Source organism: Helicoverpa zea, chromosome 12, assembly GCF_022581195.2.
Source record: "Helicoverpa zea isolate HzStark_Cry1AcR chromosome 12, ilHelZeax1.1, whole genome shotgun sequence".
Lineage (NCBI taxonomy): Eukaryota > Metazoa > Arthropoda > Insecta > Lepidoptera > Noctuidae > Helicoverpa > Helicoverpa zea.
In genome coordinates this window covers 3874571-3892878 of record NC_061463.1, presented here as the reverse complement: position 1 = coordinate 3892878, position 18308 = coordinate 3874571, and the positions used below count along the sequence as shown (strand labels likewise).

Sequence of the window (18308 nt, the reverse complement as noted above, 5' to 3'; positions counted from 1 at the left end):
GACTGACATTATGAAACACTATTCTTCACAGTTTAGAACACAAATACATACACAGGCATAGTTACATATGGAAACAGATCCAGGCTACGAGATATTTGGAGATTTCTATTTTAGGGATACGAGAAGAGATCATGAATAAAATCACGAATCCTCAATATAAAGGGTCGTAGTATGTAATAGTTAGTAGGGTAGATATACGAAGGGGTTACCTAAACCATTCATTCACAATACTTGTCCATTCAAAAAGGGTACGGTCCTCGATTACTCAGCGAAATATTTATTCTTAGTTTATTTCGTAATCGAACTTCCAAGTCAGGTGAACTGCTAAACCACATTACAAGTCAAATCTTTTACCCGGGGCTATTTTTAAATTCTGTACCCTTCTATGTGTTCCTACGCAAAATCATTGTGAAAAAATGTCTTTATGTGTAAGGCTGCCCTAATCCCAATCTTATTTAGGAGTAGGTAAAATGTCTGACGCAGCTCTGCCCGCGTCCCTACGCAATTAAAAGGAAAGAAAAGCTTAGTCTTTTGCGATAAATCGGCTATCTGACACTGAAATAATACCTCTATTTATCTAATTGATTCTGTAGGTGCTGTGTTTAGATCATTCAAACAAATGAAACTCTTTAGAGATATAGATCAACTTAGTATGTCTTCTTCCATTAGACTCCTTCATACAAGTCATCCACATCATATGAAACACACCCCTTGCTATTAATCCACACACACCTTGACGTAATGGCCGCCATATTTCTATATCGCTAATGTTATACTCTTTTAATTTCAGGAGCGGCTTGGCGCGGCGAACCGGCGGGCCGCGCCATGGGTAACAAGTGTTGCAGCCGCCGCCATGACCCAGATAGGCCTTTGGGTGAGTTTTATTACGTTGTACTGCAGTTTTAGACTTTTATTTGGGTGAAAAAGCCCTTTGGTTAGCGTTCAGAGTTTTCGTCAAAGAGGCAGCTATCCCTAAATACAAATAGTTACAGTTACCTATGCCATTATATCTAAGAGTACCTATGATCCTAAAAGCACAGGGACTTGTATCGTTGAAATCAAAATAGCCGAAGACATTGTGACATGATAAAAAACTGCTCAAAAAGACTTCACACGCAGGCTTCGTTGACTTATAGCTAAAGAAAGAAACACCAATCGATGCAAGAAATTATTCTCCAATCTATCGATAAGTATCAAGTTAACGCTTGTCTATCGCTCAGCAAAGTTCTCTTAGCACTACTAAAACTTCGACTACTTATATAGCACTTAACAAGACTTTGTTCTGAGACTTGAGATACTCAACTTTTTACATCTTAATTGTTTTCTAAAGTCGTCTAGAGCTGGGTCTTTACTATTCGATATTCTATCCATGAAAACAGGATAAGAACCTAAAATTCAATATTTTCTTGATTAGCCAACCATCAAAATTCAACAAAACACTCCTTGATTAGCTTCAAAGATGGCCACTATGCAAAAACCATTTTCATCAAGGACTCGAAAAAAAAAACTCTAAGAACAGTATATTTTTATCACAAAGCTGTGAGCAACAAGAGTGGATTCCTTTTAAACAGCCGAACACAACCTATTTCCTTGAAAAGAACAATGGTGCTAGATTTTTTCGCACGATGTTAAAACCGGCCATTAGACGCAATTCGCGTTCATTCGTTACTATTCTACTTAGACACCAGTTTGAGGTCATGTGCATTGTTTGGAAACAATATTAATTGCACCTCAGTGGTCATATGAATCAAACGCAATTACTGATTCGATGTTATTAATTAATTTTCGTACGAGAGGTCAAGGGTGATTTGAACACCCAGATGTTGGTTCTATGATTACGATAATATTTCGGAAATGTGAAGACAGGTTCAATTGAAAACGTGATTTTTGGTAACCCAAAAGTTTGCCAAAAGAACCCTTCGCTAGAGTTGGCTCATGTGGAGATTACTCAGTCACATTGAGTGCTAAAAAAACACATAAAAAGCGTCAGCTGTTTGCGAGACTCGTGAAAGTCACGAAAGGCAAGGCTGAGAACATTTCAACGGTTCGTCAATATTTAAATCAAAGAAGTGTGAAATAACTTTCCTGCTGAATAAATCCTGCTGTGATCTAACGGGAGCTACTCAATTAATAAAGGCACTGCCTTTTGTGGCATTTATAAATTACAGTAGGGAGGTAATAGGGCATCGTATAATGGTTCAGTCGCAGAAATTCTGTTGTTGGGTTTTAGGATCCTAACTATTAATACACCCAAAAGAAGATTTACCAAGTCTGTTTGTAGACAAGTGAAACTAATTGTTATACCCTATATTTTCCAGTATATCCGGCGTACAAGAACGAGGCGGGGTTCACAGCATGCCCGTCATCGTTGGAGACGCGGTACACAGGTGAACCCAACACGCGAGTATTGTCGCGCCCTCCTGCGGATATCGTGCGCACGCGGAATCCTGGCAAATGTGAGTAGCATATGTACATAAACATATTTACTACAGCTCTGAAGTTATGTGGAAGATGTGATGGTGAGCAGTTCAGGTGAGCAATCAGCTCTCCAATATCGAAATATTGGAGAGCTGATTATCGCGATCAAATTTCTTCTAAAAGATAGCTGATGATGGCGATAACTGTTTAGTATGTCTAACCATCATTAGCATTTGCCTAGCCTTTTCCCAAATACGTTGGGGGTGGCTTCCGAACCCGAGATTTTTTTTCAACGGGAACTGTTGCAACTATCCATTTCTTAGGATATACAATAGAGTCACCTCACCATTTGTTTAAATCTTTTTGTATCTCCCTGTATATCACCATACCATATTCATGTATGTAACCTCAATCTATCTAAACAGTCAAACACTGCAAATAACAGCAACCTTCAACCATTTCAGGTATAACAAACGGTGGTCGTCGCGTGGTAAAAGCACTATGTGCTTACACAGCCCGCGCAGACTCAGACATTTCATTCCGCAAGGGAGACCGCATGGAAGTCCTGAGCGATGCCGAACCTGATTGGTGGAGGGTCCTACATCTTACTACTAGGAGAGAAGGACTTGTACCAGTCAATTTCGTGGCTGAAGAAAGCTCTGTGGAGTGTGAAGAGTGAGTGTCTTGTTTTAATAGATTTTGTAGTAAATGGAGTTGTTTAAGCCTAGGAGTAGGTGGTCGAAAAGAAATTAGTCAAAATTGCATAAACTGTGCAGTTTCTAGCTTCATTTGATAACGTTTTTGTAGAATTAACTAACCACTAATAGTTAAATATGAAATGAGAGAAATAGTTACTAATACCTGTACATAAATATAGACAAATGCTTCTTTACTTGTAAACTAAATTACTCAACCCTGTATAATCTACAAGAGGACAAGTTTTGTTCAAGATCTTGAAAGTTCGACTGTGCAAACTCCTTAGACCTTTCCCTAATACCTCTTAAATCTCCCTACGCAAACTTGAAAAACTCGCTTCCGAAGTTCCCTCACACACACATGTAAATACTGCTTTCTAACCATTAAAAAGTTTCTTCCATTGTTAGATCCTCATCCTAAGACTATGGACCTCATCCTAAGAAATATGTAGATGATGCTATTTCTGGATCAATCTGGAACATAAAGATCATTCTTATGAAAAGTTTCCCCCGCGTCCCGAGAAAAACTTATTCCCGAACCTGGATAAAACATAGCCCATGTTCAGTACCAAAGAGCGCAGCTTCCTAACAGTAAAAAACTCTTCAAATCAGTTCCGAAGATCCCGAGATTAGCCGATGCAAATACATCAATAATCTTTCCTCTTTATTTATAAGCATAGATTCCACTACTAATCTTTACAGCTTCCTAATTCTAGCATCAGCGGTAACAACAAAAATACGGTGATGGGTCACAACCCTCCCCTTCGTGTTATTAATCAACGACTTTTCTAAAGGCCGTCATCATGTTGCAGTTGGTTCTTCCCCCACGTCTCAAGAAAGGAGGCTGACAAGCTCCTGTTGGCTGAAAGCAATCCTCGAGGTACCTTCCTCGTGAGGCCAGCAGAACATAATCCTCATGGGTTCAGCCTGAGCGTCAAAGACTGGGAGGAGGGAAGAGGGTACCATGTCAAACATTACAAGATTAAGCCGCTGGACAATGGAGGTTTTTATATCGCGACCAATCAGACCTTCCCGAGCTTGCCGGCCCTTGTTATGTCGTATACGAGTGAGTTATAAGTTTGTTTTTGTTGTTTTTTTAAATTGTAGAAGGTAGATGTGGTTTAATACTGACAGTGAAAAAGATAACAAAATGGCAATAATAATACTTCATCTTCGAAACAACATTTGCAAAATATGTAGTTAATGAATGCTTTTATCCATCAAAATTGGGTGGTGCTTCCTTCAGACACACTGCCACACCTTTTCTTGCAGTTAAAGAACTAATCCGTAGAAATAATCTTGGATTCTATTACTTATACCATAACTAACAGTAGACAATCATAGTATCTTTTTTTAAGCAATCACCTTAGTAACCATAGACAATCATAACTTTTTATCATCCCAAAACAGCCCACTAACATTACCATAACGCTATTTAAATAAAAGATACTGATTGTGTTTCAGAAAATGCGCTAGGTCTATGCCACGTGCTCGCCCGGCCGTGTCCCAAGCCAGAGCCACAGATGTGGGACCTTGGCCCTGAACTAAGGGATAAATGGGAAATACCCAGGTCCGAAATACAACTGATAAGAAAACTGGGACAAGGCAACTTTGGAGAAGTCTATTATGGGAAATGGCGTAACAATATTGAGGTAACTTTTTTCTGTAATATTGGGTTGCCCGGGTAACTGGGTTGAGGAGGTAAGATAGGGCAGTCGCTCCTTGTAAAGCACTGGTACTCAGCTGCATCCGGTTAGACTGGAAGTCGACCCTAACATAGTTGGGAAAAAGGCTCGGAGGATGATGACTTTTTTCTGAAATGTTTGGCGTTTTTGCTGCTTGGATTTTGAAAGACAGATAGGAAAAGGAACCGTTTTCTTCCTTAGTGCTCTTCCTAATTTTCACTAGTCTAGTTATTTTAGACATTCAAAACCTATTTTCCCTTTATCGCGGTTTCGTATTAATTGACGTCAGATCACTTCCAAGAATTATCGCGAATATCTCTAATTACCATAGTTAGATATCAATATTGTAGGAATGTGGTTAATTTTGACATAGGAAAACTATCATTTTCCTCCTTCATTTATTTGTTTAACGAATAATTTACCACAATACAAATCAAATACCTACGTTATAATGTTGGAGTACTTTCTAGATTTCTTTTTGATTTTCCTTTGTTTGTGGGGCCTTTTTACTGAATTAATGGGACTAATACTTTAGTGTATTGTAGCTATAAAAGAACTTTTTTCTGTCTTAAAAACACTATAGCAAAATTTTCTCATTACAGGTCGCCGTAAAAACACTAAGAGAAGGCACAATGTCGACGCAAGCCTTCTTACAGGAGGCGGCCATCATGAAGAAGTTCCGACACAAACGCCTCGTGGCACTATACGCCGTCTGCTCAACACAGGAGCCAGTCTACATCGTCCAAGAGTACATGAGCAAGGGTTCCTTACTCGAGTTCCTCAGAAACGGAGAGGGCAAGTTCCTACAGTTCGAGGACCTCGTATACGTCGCCGCGCAAGTCGCGTCCGGCATGGAGTACTTAGAATCCAAAATGTTGATACACAGAGACTTAGCCGCTAGGAACGTGTTAATAGGTGAAAATAACGTAGCAAAAATATGTGACTTTGGACTCGCTAGGGTCATTGAAGACAACGAATATTGCCCCAAACAAGGCTCCCGCTTCCCTGTGAAGTGGACGGCGCCAGAAGCTATCATATACGGACGATTCTCAATTAAGAGCGATGTCTGGTCGTACGGTATTCTGTTAATGGAACTGTTCACGTATGGCCAGATACCGTACCCAGGGCTCCATGGCAAGGATGTGATAGAGCAAGTGGAGCGAGGCTACAGAATGCCCAAGCCGGTCGGCCACTACCTCCCAGACGATATCTATAGACTGATGCTACAATGTTGGGACGCCATTCCCGAAAAACGGCCCACGTTCGAATTCCTAAACCACTACTTCGAATCGTTCACAGTGACCAGTGAGATACCGTACAGAGAAGTGCAAGACTAGTGCTGTGATATAGTGAAATAATTTTGTATGTGCAGCGTGAGAGACAGTGTAGGGTCCTCTTAGCAAATATCGCTTATATCTGTGTGTGGATCACGTACCGAACGTTACAATACCCAGTCCACACACACATACAAAGCCACTTTTAGTATTTTTATACTCAAAGCATTATTGAACTAAAACAATACAGGAATGTGTGAGCTTCTTTTTTATTGGTCGACGGCTTTTCTCTTCTGTTTTGTGAGTCTAAATTAATATCGAAATACATAGCCTAAGTGAACGACAACACACAAACTGATGTACGATTAAGTCCACTAAAATAAACTTAAGTATTTATAGTATTGAGCAAATTTCACTTTCAATATTATTTATGTAGCTTATAAGCACTGGTAGTGTTGTTTTGCATTTTGTACAAACTAAATTGTTCACTATGACATAAGCAATAAGGTTTAAAACGAAAATGTAACACGATATTTTCATATTCTAAAGTGATATGTGATATTTTTTTATCACTTAAGGCCTGACACTGGAGTATAGTAAGATCTCAGAGTCCAACGCTACACTCGCTTTGTAACTCCAAGTAATTCTAAAGTTGACGCACAATTCCTTGTTTATTCTTGTTTTGCGTACAAATTCCCTGCCCTTTGACAAACAGAACTGATAAATTCTATAAGGCTCCTTTGCAATATCATGCAAATGATATTCAAAAAAGATATAAATGTTTATCCCTTTAAGTTGTCACGTAGCTCCCTCAATCAAAATTGACTAGTAAGTACTTGATTGTGATAAACTGTGCTCAAGAAATCCGTACAACACTTGCAAAGGGGCCAACTCCCTCATGTAAAAAGACAAATAATACTAGCTTTAGGACCATATACCAAAGAGTTAATTGTACGTTAAGAGCGAATGATAGATGTAGAGAGAAGCGTATTTAATTTATAGCGTAGTTAGACCTTGTGACCTGTATAATGTTAATTATTTTGACCAATATTCCCATTTTTGACGCATGTATTAAACTTTAAAGAATATTAATTGTTAATATAATTGGATTCTAATATCGACTGATCATCGATCCGTTGTTTATTCAAATAACCACGAAATTTAACCACAAAATTGTTTTTTTTATTTCGCCTAAAAGTATTAAAATGCTTTAACCACTTAATCGTTTTGTCGTCCTAGATAATGTATAAAGCCAATGAAAATAGTGTCTTAAATAACATTCCAAATATTCAAACACGTTAAATTTGGACACTTTTGTATGAAAACGTTTAGATTTATAAGATTTTGTACATACAATGAAAAATAAATGTCATTGATATAAATATTGTATTTTTTATTTACATAATTTTATACACAATTACAAATTTCATCTTAAATGCGGCAGTAAATACGCTCTCATTATTTTAAAATGTCAACAATATTTACCACAGCTTACTGTATATTGTTTACTGAATGTATAGATAACATATAAATCTGGCAGTTTAATCGCAATATACTATTGATTGGAACTTACATAAATCAATAATTCTAAGAAATACATGACATGATATGTATTTACACTCATATACAAATTGAACTAATTAAATTCTGAAGGCTAATGTAAAATACATTAATTATAATAACTACATATAAATTACTATCACTGCCATCCAAAGATGTAGACACTCATTTGGAAGTCATTCAATTTTACAATCCTTATTAAAAAAACATTTTGGACGAAATTTTAAAGAATATACAATACATACCAGCAATTAACGTATGCGATTAAAATAGGGTGCTATTTAAACAGGCTTCTTTTTAATATCATTATTCGCCCCCAAAAATGTATGTTGCCTTCTAAATTACTAAGTCAGCCAAAATTAATAAAGCGTCGAGCATCTAAATAATATTATCTTAGCCACGAGTTATCTTCCACTCTAAATACAACTCAGCATGATGGTTATTTTTTTGCATCTAAATTTGTAGCATGCATTCTAACAGTAAACTTCTTAAATACTATTGTGTGACATCATAAAAATATTTATTTAGCTTCTAATTTTTTAACTCGTACTGAGTTTTTTGTTTAAAATATAACACATCCCATATTAATTGACCCAGCATGGAAGTAAGCATGCAACATGCAGCAAGCATGGCTTCTGTCACGGCTCCGGCGGTCCCATGCGAGCTTATCGTCGCAGATGGTTTTCACGCTCACCGCCGCAGCTTCGGCTTTCTGGCCAGCCTCAGCCGCGTCGGCGAGCGTTAAAACTACCTGCGCCTCAGCTCGCAGGCCGCCTCGCCCCTCCGCGCCTACGCGGTTTAGAATTGCACTCTAGGGGTAGGGCAGACAAGACTACGTGGAGTCGGTTTTGCTGCGATTTGTTTTCGTCACTAACTTCAATTTTTAATACAATGTTTTTTAATTGAGTAAATAAAATGAATCCAAATTAAATTCCACCATCAAAAAAAAAAAAACGAGCCAAGAAAAACGTTGATCTCGTTTTTCTTGGCTCAATAATTGATGATCTTTTATTGAAGCTTTCTATTAGTTGGCGTTGTAAAAAAGACGAATTAGTTTATTAGAGGCTATGTCATTTCCCCGTTGCTTAGTTATAAAATTAGAAGTTTAATCATGTGTCCAATAAATAATTTTGTGGCTACACTTATAATTACCCATTAAAATAATATTATGAAGATTATATTCAAATGCTAAGAATATCACGTTTCAGGACTTATCAAACTTTACAACTTGACTTTCATCTCAATTTCTATCTATAAATAATGGATCATTCTTTTTCTTCTTCTTAGCGTTTTCCCCGTTTATCATTATTGAACTAATAAAATAATAGCAATAAGAACAAGTTTTCTTTGCTGTTTATGAAAATTTTATAGGTATAGCTTTTGCCCGCGACTTCTTTCGCGTGGAATAGTAACTTCCGGTAGATTTTTGGTTTGACCAATAGGTGGCGCTATATGTCCGGAATAAATTTTATTTTTATATTTTTTTTTGTAATAAAAACTATCCTATGTCCTTTCTCAAGTTTCTAACTATATCTGTACCAAATTTCACACAAATCGATTCAGTAGTTTAGGCGTGAAGAAAAGACAGACAGACAGACAGACAGACAGACAGAGTTACTTTCTCATTTATAATATTAGTTAGGATTAAGTAATTCTTAAATATCACGTATAAATGCTAATACACATATAACTTAATCTTTTATCAAATTTTTCCAGTAAAATTTAAATTCTTATTTATTTTTATATATCTAAAGAAAATCTCAGAAAATACATTCGATTACGCATTAATTTTGTTTTACACGTAGTATGATTTGTGCTAAGTATGGAGAAGGAACATTATTCCGAAATTAAGTGTTACGTGTGTCTCCCTCAAATAATTCTGCCGCTCCGAAACTGGATACCTACTAGTTACTTCACTATAGTTAAAATGCAAGGCGTCAAACGGCTAACTTCAAGACGGCAAAGTTATTCGACGATAACTGTAATTTCGTACACAATAATGACGCACAACGTTAGTGCACCGATTTCTTTCAAATACTTTATCATAATTTCTCACAGAAATACATACATACACCAAATTACATATTTGATATAAATATTAATTATATTTACACAGTATCAGCATACATTTTGCTCTTAATCCTCAAGTACCGGTATTCAGACTGGTAGATATTATCCATGTAGTGCCAACATCTGAGTATAGGAGCTGGGACGTAGTTCGGATGCTTCTTGCTGTAATGGTTCAGGTATATTGCTAATACAACCAGCATACCTGACCATACGTATCTGAAAGAATAAAAAGGACATATAATAGTTATTTCAGAAACATTAATATAGGTAGCGTAATGTAGGTTTCTACTAGAAAGGTGAGCGCGATTTATTTCTAAATCCTGGGATAATTTGAGCAGTTTTAACCACCACACAACTAAAATAAAGCCCTACACTTGTTTTAAGTGTGATATTCTATATGAAATGGACAGTTCTATGATCGCTTTAAATCTATAGATGTTTTATGCTCTTCTTTTAATTGATAGGCCTTGTTTTTTTTAATTCAATATTCATAAAATTATAGCATAAACAAGTCTATAAGCGCGTCCACTGTCTTTCAACATGACAAAAGCAAACAAAAAACAGACACAGTGCATCCCACAACACTAACTATACATCTTTATAATGATTATATAATAGCATATAAATTAACAAGTTTATTATATAAGAACAATACTTACTGAAACACAAAAGGCTTGCTGAACAACAAGAACGATATTATAATGGAGAGCGCCTTTCTAAACGTGGTTACCGTTACAGCGACGGTGGCGCCACATATTCGCACTAGAGTGAGCACTGCTTGCAAACCCATGTAGCCGCTCAGACTTAGCAGGAAGATATTCATGTACATTGATAGAGGATTCTGAAACAAGTAATGTTGATATTAATGTACAATGACTTTTGTCAGAAGCAGTTTTAATGGTTTTGTAGACATATTTTTATGATAGAGGTAGAACTACGAGAAGAGGAAAAACTTGAGGAATTGAAATAGTATTAGTAGGTAAGCAAGTATCAAGATTTTTATAGTTGGATTAGTAATGGGTGCTCTATTATAGTCACAGGCAACTGAATTTCATAAGTGACCTATGTAGATGTAAGTGACTGTAAGGCCCCCCGCGAACTAGGCAGTCAGCGGCAAACAGAATATTTGGGCCGCCAGTTATAGCAGCCAATCGTCGAAAGTCATCTTATCAAAGTTCGGAAATACGTCTGGCTGCTACACTGGTGGGCGGGCACTGACGGCAGCCACATACATTTGCCTACACCCGCTCTAGCTGCCAGCAGTCGTGCCGCTGCCGTGCAATCAGGAGCATTGTGTTGGCTGCCACAGCCAGGAAAACGTGGCTGCCTAGTGCGTGGGGGGCATAATAAGCGAAGGTCATCGGTCATTTTATATCAAAGGCCTATGAAAAAATCTCACCTGCAAACAAAACTCGAAGCCCGCAGTCAGTATACCAGACACCCCCGTGATAGCCACAAGATAAACACACCCGAAGGCATACGAGTAGAACACGACCTCATTGTTAGAAGCATGGTGCTTTTTCATGGCTTTCTCCTGCACATTGCCTATGATGGCGTCGCAGAGTAACGCTAGAGATATTACTATGATGCCCACAAAGTTGAAGTTGTGTGAGGTGCTGGAGTCTGCTGCAAAAATAATATTCCATTTTAGAATTATAATTTACAATTTATTTAAAGTATTTTTATAAACCTTTTATCAGAAAGAATTATCCCACCCAAAACAAAAATGTGAAAGGCTGCCAAGTTCGATAATATGGAAATACTTCGCCTATAAAAGAAGTGAGATCTGAATAAGTACCAAGTTCCATACACATACCTCAGTTAAAAATAGTTACTTTTTAATGATGTTACTTGGCAAGTTTTCACACACCTTCTTATAAACCTACTAAACGCAATGAATCAAGTATTTAATTTTCTATTAAAACTTGCCAAGTAACATTATTAAAAAGTAACTATTTTTAACTGAGGTATGTGTATGGAACTTGGTACTTATTCAGATCTCACTTCTTTTATAGGCGAAGTATTTCCATATTATCGAACTTGGCAGCCTTTCACATTTTTGTTTTGGGTGGGATTTCATTTATTTTTGTAAGGTTGTTTATTTTATTTTTTTCTTATGATTAAGTTAGTTAAGGAAATGTCTCATTTATACTATCTTTCAGATTTTTTAATATGCACTATGCTTCTTACAAAGAAATGAACTAGATTAACTAAATGGACTAGATTTACCAACTGACTGACATGACATGTTATCATATATTATGTTCGTGGATCAAAGTTACACATTCGTTATTTTCGAAAGTGACTCACACTTGGCCGTTTTCAGATTTTTACTTTGACTAAATACAAACCTTTGTAACGAATTTCAGATCGGTACGACCATTCGAAGATATATTATATAAATATAGATAAATTTAGTTCGTTTTAGTTCCTTAGGGGTATAAATTTACACTGGATATTTTACACCTTCATTATTTTGAAACCGACTCACACTTGGCCATTTTCAGATTTTTCCCTTTACCTTGACATAAAGACCTACCTCCATGCCAAATTTCAAGTCAATACGACCATTGGAAGTGGTCTAGGTTTTTGATGAGTGAGTCAGTGAATCAGTCAGTCAGTGAGTGTATAGTAAAAATAGCGATTTTCTGACGTCAATATCTCAAGACCTACAATAGGTATATTAATGAAATTTTGTATTTTAGATAAGTGAGGGGGTCTCAACAAATACTAGAAATTTAAAATGTGTAAATAAAATAGATTTTGAGTTGTAGGGGGGTCGAATTTGGCCCGAAATGGTTCGTGTAATATAACCCACGGCCGGTGTGTCGCTTTTTTTGCTCGAACTTGGCGGACACACTGCCGTGTGTCTAGATCATTTATTTATGATTTTGACGATATCTGTTGCCTCTTGGTTTTAAATGCGCCTGGATTGTTTGTAAGACTTACAATTAACTTTTGGAATACTTAGTATTCCTCAACATTTTTTAGGGTACAATTCTGATAGAGCCATTATAACTGAATTTGAAATTGTTTTCTTGTTGAAATTAAAGTCAGTTACTGGATTTAATTCCCAATTACTTAAATGATGTCCTCCTAGCCGATTATCGGGTACGGCGGCTGTTCTCATAGCCCGATGGGACGGCAATCCGACACGACCGAAGAGAGATCAGGCGCAGGACTGACATTTACGTGCTCTCCGATGCACGGGTGTATCAATCGCCAACTTCCAGGCACCGGGCTGCTTTGTGAAAGTCTTTCTAAAACCCACAAAGCGATTTCGGCCCGACTCGGGAATCGAACCCGAGACCTCGTGCTCAGCAGCCACACTTGCTACAACTAGACCAACGAGGCAGTCAATTACTAAAATACTGGCCTATATTTACTCCATCTATATAAAATTCTTACCCAGCGTAAACATAGTGAGTCCAATACACATGACAACAGCAGCCACATAGTCCAGGAACCCATACCGCTTGCCCATTATAATAATACTGCCAATCATCACAGGTATTAGCTTGCAGCTCTTGAATATCAGCTGTGTTGGGTAGTTGAGGTAGCTCAGTGCTAGGTTTGAGAATGACATGGTCCCAAGTGTTAGAGCTGCTAATAATGCGTATGTTTTGAGAGGTACTCTGAAAGAAGGTTGGAAAATATGTTGAGTATGTAGCTTTTTCACAAAGTATTGTGTTAGCCATAGATTAGTGGTCAAACCATTCCATTCAACAATTCTGTTTATCATAGTGAAAAAATATGAAATAAGATGCAGGCATGTATTTGTATTTTAATCTTTCTGGTAAAATATAAACCAAATATTGCAATGAAACAGGATTGCATAGAAAACTCTTATCGAGGCTTGGTATATTGTAACAGCTAGTACAAAACAGTAATATAAACCATACTTACTTCCGTTTAATAGGATTCCTTATCAGGGACTCAACGTAGCTCAATGCCATAGTCATTAAAAATTGTACTAAAGTTATATACAAACTAACTGGTTTCACTTCAGATTTCGCAAATATTAATTCTAGAAAATATCCATAGGCTAAATAAAATACAAATACGAAAATGGAACAACACATGAATTGTGTCAATTGGCTATACGGTGTTAAATTAAAACATAGAATGTTGATTTCTGCTGTTTCGGTTTTCGTGCCATTTCTACCGGTGTTTGGCACGTCAATTCGTATAATTGCGTCCTTTGGTTGACTCATGTTTATCACAGATTTCTGAGTTACTGCCATTTGAGATTCATCACACTCTTCTGGAAGTGTATACTTGGAGTTATCCTGGAAATAGAAAACAAAAATTTTGTTACATATACAAATAACTATAAAAATTGTGTGAGCTATTTTGGGACACAGCTGTATGTTTTACACAGGTACATAAAAGGTGTTTCTGTGGCTATAAAACATACCATGTTTACGTTCACCATTCCATGAATCATGGTTGTCATCTTCACAACACTTGTGCTACTAATAATTTTCAGTATGACTTGAGACTGTAGCACATTGCTAACGAAAAAGCACACTGCGTTCATATAATAAATTTAAACTGAATTAAAGTAATAATATGTTGTTTCAATCAATTAAAGTTAATAAAAATACAGAAACAACTGTGTTACTTTATCTGCCTTGTAAGTTGTACTGAATATATATCACGCTGGAAATCTCCCCACTCCCATACGCACACAATAATATGATTTGTAACTGTAAACTCTAGTTGAATTTTGTCAACAGAAGGATACACACACAGACATGCGTTACTGGTAGAACATTTTTAATAAAAAAGGCAACGTAAAGGCTGTATTAGCTGCCATTTTAAGGAACTTCATACTACAGTGTGCTTCAGTAAAAATGTTATTGTTATTTTTAATTAACACAATTTTCGTAGCTATCATAAATTAACGATATTATCAGGGAAATGAATTAATCTAAGATCATAAAGAAAACTGATAAAAGTATTCAAATCAGCAAGAATTTATACTTAATTAGATTTTGATCTAAATTGAGACAATACCTTTTAGTAGTATTATAAAATTACTTGTTATCTATTACAGATTTCTGTTAATAAAAAAAAAAATATGTAGTTATTACGAAAGGAAAAATACTTTTCCAATCAAATAAGATTCTAGTTGGACATAGTTCGGACACATTTATTCTAGCTGTAAACAGTGTTACAAAACAATTCATACAAATACCTTTACTTTACTTTTAAAAATCTTGTCTTTATTGGATGATGCTATCTATCAATTAGTTTTTGCACCGGACGGCGGCACAATAATAATCATTAATTTATGAGATTCACAGCACGTAGCAACGTAGGTAATCATTTCTTTTATTACTTACACCAACTTCATAAGAACATTATGCCAGTACAGTAATATAACTCACTATACTATCATACACTAAAGAAAACAGCCAGAAAGAGTATGTAAGAAATATTTACCGATGGATATTGTTTACAAGAATTTAAGCACCAACGTCACGTATTTCACCTACCTGGAAGAAGCTGAAGGTAGAAACTACACTCGTATGTACGTTGTACTCTACATATTTATTAATTCGTGTTAAAACGAGCTGTAAATTTTATGAAATTGAGGGATAACAACCAATCCTTCAAGACCACGACACGTTTCGCGGAGTCTCGGAATGTCAATTCGATAAAAAATCTTTCTGTCAAAAAGACTTCTGATTTCTGAACATCTGATGACAACAGGACATGAAATACGAAATCCTTCAAAGTTAGAGTAAGACAGCTGATAATAAATGCTTACGGCGTTAGCACACAGACGCCGCAAACCGCGATAGCGAACAGGAAAAAGCGGTAAACAAGCGAAATTTAAGCGGTCGTTTTCACACCGCATTTCAGTATCGCATTTTCCTATTCATTTTAGTGCAACATGTCGTTTGAGTCAGACTGGTTTCTTTCTGAATCTGAAGAAGAAGAACTATTACTTCTTGTATCGACATTAAGAAAAAGACGAAGAATATGGGTTCATGAAATTAATCAAAAAAGAAAGAAGCTTGGAGAAAATAAATTATGCAAAGAACTACAGCAGCATAGTGATCGTTTTGTCACTTATTTTAGAATGTCGCCTGAAACTTTTGATTACTTGCACAACCAACTTCAGCCATATATCCAGAAGAAAAATACAAACTTCAGGGAAAGTATATCCTCAAAGGAAAGATTGGCAATATGTTTAAGGTAAGTTTATTTATTTATTAAAAAAATACAATTTAGATTAGTATGTAGTAGATAATTCGCACACATGTTTCATTACTCGTTCCAATTAGCAAAACAACTTTGAGCACTCAAGTAATTATTTTCCTTATTATCATTTCTTTGGTCTGATGGTTGAATCATGATGTACTTTTGAGTACTTTTTTCATCAGTTATGATTTGTGATGTGTGTTGATCACTGATTTCAGATGATTGTAAAATGATGATATTAGGTGTTCGTATATTATTATGGGTGTTGACACCTGATGTGGACGGCTGATTGAGGTCACGATTTTCTGTTTGGCTTTGCGTGTTTGAAAGTGTATTATGATAGTTGACGCCTGATGTGGATGGTTGACGGACGTTACGATTGCTGTGATTGCTAAGATCATCGAGAGTAATACTTTCTGGAGTCGAAACATAGGTACTGTTGCTAGAGTTTGGTCTATTGTCACTTGTTATTTCTTTTAATTCATACTCGGTTATTAATTTCATGATTTGTAATTTAATAATGGCTTGGTTGTTCAAAGAAAGTTTCTTGACACTGTCAGCAAAACCTAAAAATGTCATATCAAGCCTGTCACACAATACATTAACTAGATTTTGACCTGTATTTGGAGTAGATGATTTTGCAATCTTCCTCTTTTCTAAATAATTAATAATTTTATCGGATGGATCTAAGTTTCGGCGTCTTCTTCTTCGATATAGATCGCTTCCTGTCTCTGAAATATTGCTTACTGACCCATCATCCTGTGCTTCTTGTTGTGTCTCATTTCCGATTATAGGTTCTACTCGTTCTTCTATATCCGTTGGATTTTGAAGTAAATTTTCAATCTTATTATTTTCCGCTGCTTGCAGTTTTGGAGGGCTAGTATTTAAAGTGCTCTCAGTAGATCGTAAATTTGTTGTAGAATCCACATAACTCATGTGTTCAGCCCACACCCAATTAGCATATTTCTTTGCAGCTTGCCCACTAAATGTTAGTTGAGACTGTTTGTACTTCTTGTAAGTATCACGCAGATTTTTCCATTTTGCTTTTAGTGATTTCACTGAAACAAAATTAGGAGACACATGTAGATTATGCAGATTTAACAAATCTCACACAGCGTAATACATTCTGTATTTCATTTTTCAGATTTTTGGCTACGGGCGATACTTTTACTACTATTTCATCTTCATACCGAATGGGTATAAGCACCGTTTCAAGTATAGTTTCTGAAGTTTGTGAAGCTATTTGGAAAGTATTGCAGCCAATATACATTCCAGTACCAACTCTACAGACATGGGAGCAAATATCAGAAGGATTTTATACAATATGGGGCTTTCCAAACTGCCTTGGGAGTATTGATGGAAAACATATAACTATCAAGTCTCCACCTAACAGTGGATCGATGTTTTATTGCTACAAAAATAAATTTTCTATCGTTCTTCTGGCGCTAGTTGATGCACATTATAAGTTCATTTATATAGATGTTGGATCATATGGCAAGGATTCAGATAGTACAATTTTTGAAAATTCAACACTCTACAAACTTGTAAAAGGAAGGAAAATGGAATTGCCTGCATCTAAACCTTTACCAGGTTGTGAAAACCCTACACCACACGTGTTCATCGGCGATGGAGGTTTTAGATTGGAAACTTTTCTAATGAGACCGTTTACTAGAGAATCAATAATAAATGATCCTGATAAAAAAAAATTTAATCGTGCATTAAGTAGAGCTAGAGTTGTCGTGGAATGTGCATTCGGAATATTGGCCCAGAAGTTTCGTATATTTTTGAGAAGAAAGTTTTAAGTTAATTACGACTGTGTAACGCGAAATTATCTATGGCTAGCTAGTCTACCTATCATTATGTTACACGAAACAAATTAGAGTTTTCAGTTTTAAAACGTTTCAGCTTTCAGCAAGCGTTATGGTAGGATTTTTCTGTCAATTTTGCCTTAGCTCATCTGATTTGTAAATACGCTCCAACCAACCAACACTTTGTGGGTCGATGGTTTATCGATTTCAAACGGAATGAAAATAAGAAAGTGAATATATCATCAGTGCACAGTATATATTATATAGCCAGAGTTCAGCTTTATACAGTTTTTAGGGTTCCGTACCCAAAGGGTAAAACGTGACCCTATGGTTTTCGCTCCTCTGCTCGTCCGTCCGTCCGTCTGTAACCAGGCTTTATCTCATGAACCGTGATAGTGAGAGAGTTTAAATTTTCACAAATAATGTATTTCTGTTGCCGCTACAACAACAAATAATGAAAACTAGAATAAAATAAATATTTTGGGGGGCTTGCTCATTTTTCTCGATATCGATAACGGCAACAGGTAGATGCTTGAAATATTCACAGAATAAGGAATATATTATAAATAAATGTTTTATAAATGG

The 18308-nt window shown here is 36.2% G+C and overlaps 4 protein-coding genes across 11 annotated transcripts in view; 2 read left to right on the top strand and 2 right to left on the bottom strand.

Moving 5' to 3' along the window:
- Positions 1-7454, top strand: part of LOC124634981 (tyrosine-protein kinase Src64B) — a 66775-nt gene extending 59321 nt beyond the window's left edge. For 4 of the 6 annotated variants that reach the window (XM_047170694.1, XM_047170692.1, XM_047170691.1 and 1 more), the window contains 6 exons: positions 791-874; positions 2319-2456; positions 2883-3093; positions 3908-4179; positions 4578-4765; positions 5401-7454. In XM_047170694.1, the coding sequence (XP_047026650.1) occupies positions 826-874; positions 2319-2456; positions 2883-3093; positions 3908-4179; positions 4578-4765; positions 5401-6135 (1593 nt within the window). In that variant the 5' untranslated portion in view covers positions 791-825 and the 3' untranslated portion in view covers positions 6136-7454. The remainder of the gene's footprint in view (positions 1-790; positions 875-2318; positions 2457-2882; positions 3094-3907; positions 4180-4577; positions 4766-5400) is intronic. The other 2 variants (XM_047170695.1, XM_047170696.1) reach the window with 2 other exon arrangements.
- A 2256-nt stretch (positions 7455-9710) lies between these two features.
- LOC124634983 (adenosine 3'-phospho 5'-phosphosulfate transporter 2) lies at positions 9711-15360 on the bottom strand. 3 transcript variants are annotated; one of them, XM_047170699.1, is made up of 6 exons: positions 15151-15360; positions 13609-13991; positions 13111-13337; positions 11102-11328; positions 10362-10543; positions 9711-9918 (listed from the first exon to the last, which is right to left on the bottom strand). In XM_047170699.1, exons 2-6 carry the CDS (start codon positions 13944-13946, stop codon positions 9741-9743), a joined length of 1152 nt encoding a protein of 383 aa, XP_047026655.1. In that variant the 5' UTR covers positions 13947-13991; positions 15151-15360; the 3' UTR covers positions 9711-9740. The 3 variants fall into 3 exon arrangements, with proteins under 3 accessions (XP_047026655.1, XP_047026654.1, XP_047026653.1); XM_047170698.1 differs by having other exon boundaries at positions 15204-15360; XM_047170697.1 differs by lacking the exon at positions 15151-15360 and adding an exon at positions 14120-14345.
- Positions 15361-15503: 143 nt separating this feature from the next.
- Positions 15504-18155, top strand: LOC124635417 (protein ALP1-like). Its single transcript, XM_047171300.1, has 2 exons — positions 15504-15909; positions 17060-18155. Exons 1-2 carry the CDS (start codon positions 15605-15607, stop codon positions 17715-17717), a joined length of 963 nt encoding a protein of 320 aa, XP_047027256.1. The 5' UTR covers positions 15504-15604; the 3' UTR covers positions 17718-18155.
- On the bottom strand, positions 15900-17069 carry LOC124635418. The gene has a single exon (XM_047171301.1). The coding sequence runs from the start codon at positions 16849-16851 to the stop codon at positions 15982-15984; it is 870 nt and encodes a 289-aa protein (XP_047027257.1). The 5' UTR covers positions 16852-17069; the 3' UTR covers positions 15900-15981.
- Positions 18156-18308: the final 153 nt, after the last annotated feature.

Excerpts from the sequence above, each read along its gene's own strand:
- LOC124634983 (XM_047170697.1), bottom strand. The coding sequence starts at position 14,242 with ATGAACGCAGTGTGCTTTTTCGTTAGCAATGTGCTACAGTCTCAAGTC. Across the intron at positions 11,329-13,110 it reads ACTCACTATGTTTACGCTGG|CAGACTCCAGCACCTCACAC; the intron begins GTAAGAATTTTA and ends TTATTTTTGCAG. Across the intron at positions 10,544-11,101 it reads GCTTCGAGTTTTGTTTGCAG|AATCCTCTATCAATGTACAT; the intron begins GTGAGATTTTTT and ends TACTTGTTTCAG.
- LOC124635417 (XM_047171300.1), top strand. The coding sequence starts at position 15,605 with ATGTCGTTTGAGTCAGACTGGTTTCTTTCTGAATCTGAAGAAGAAGAA. Across the intron at positions 15,910-17,059 it reads AGATTGGCAATATGTTTAAG|ATTTTTGGCTACGGGCGATA; the intron begins GTAAGTTTATTT and ends TTCATTTTTCAG.
- LOC124635418 (XM_047171301.1), bottom strand. The coding sequence starts at position 16,851 with ATGAGTTATGTGGATTCTACAACAAATTTACGATCTACTGAGAGCACT.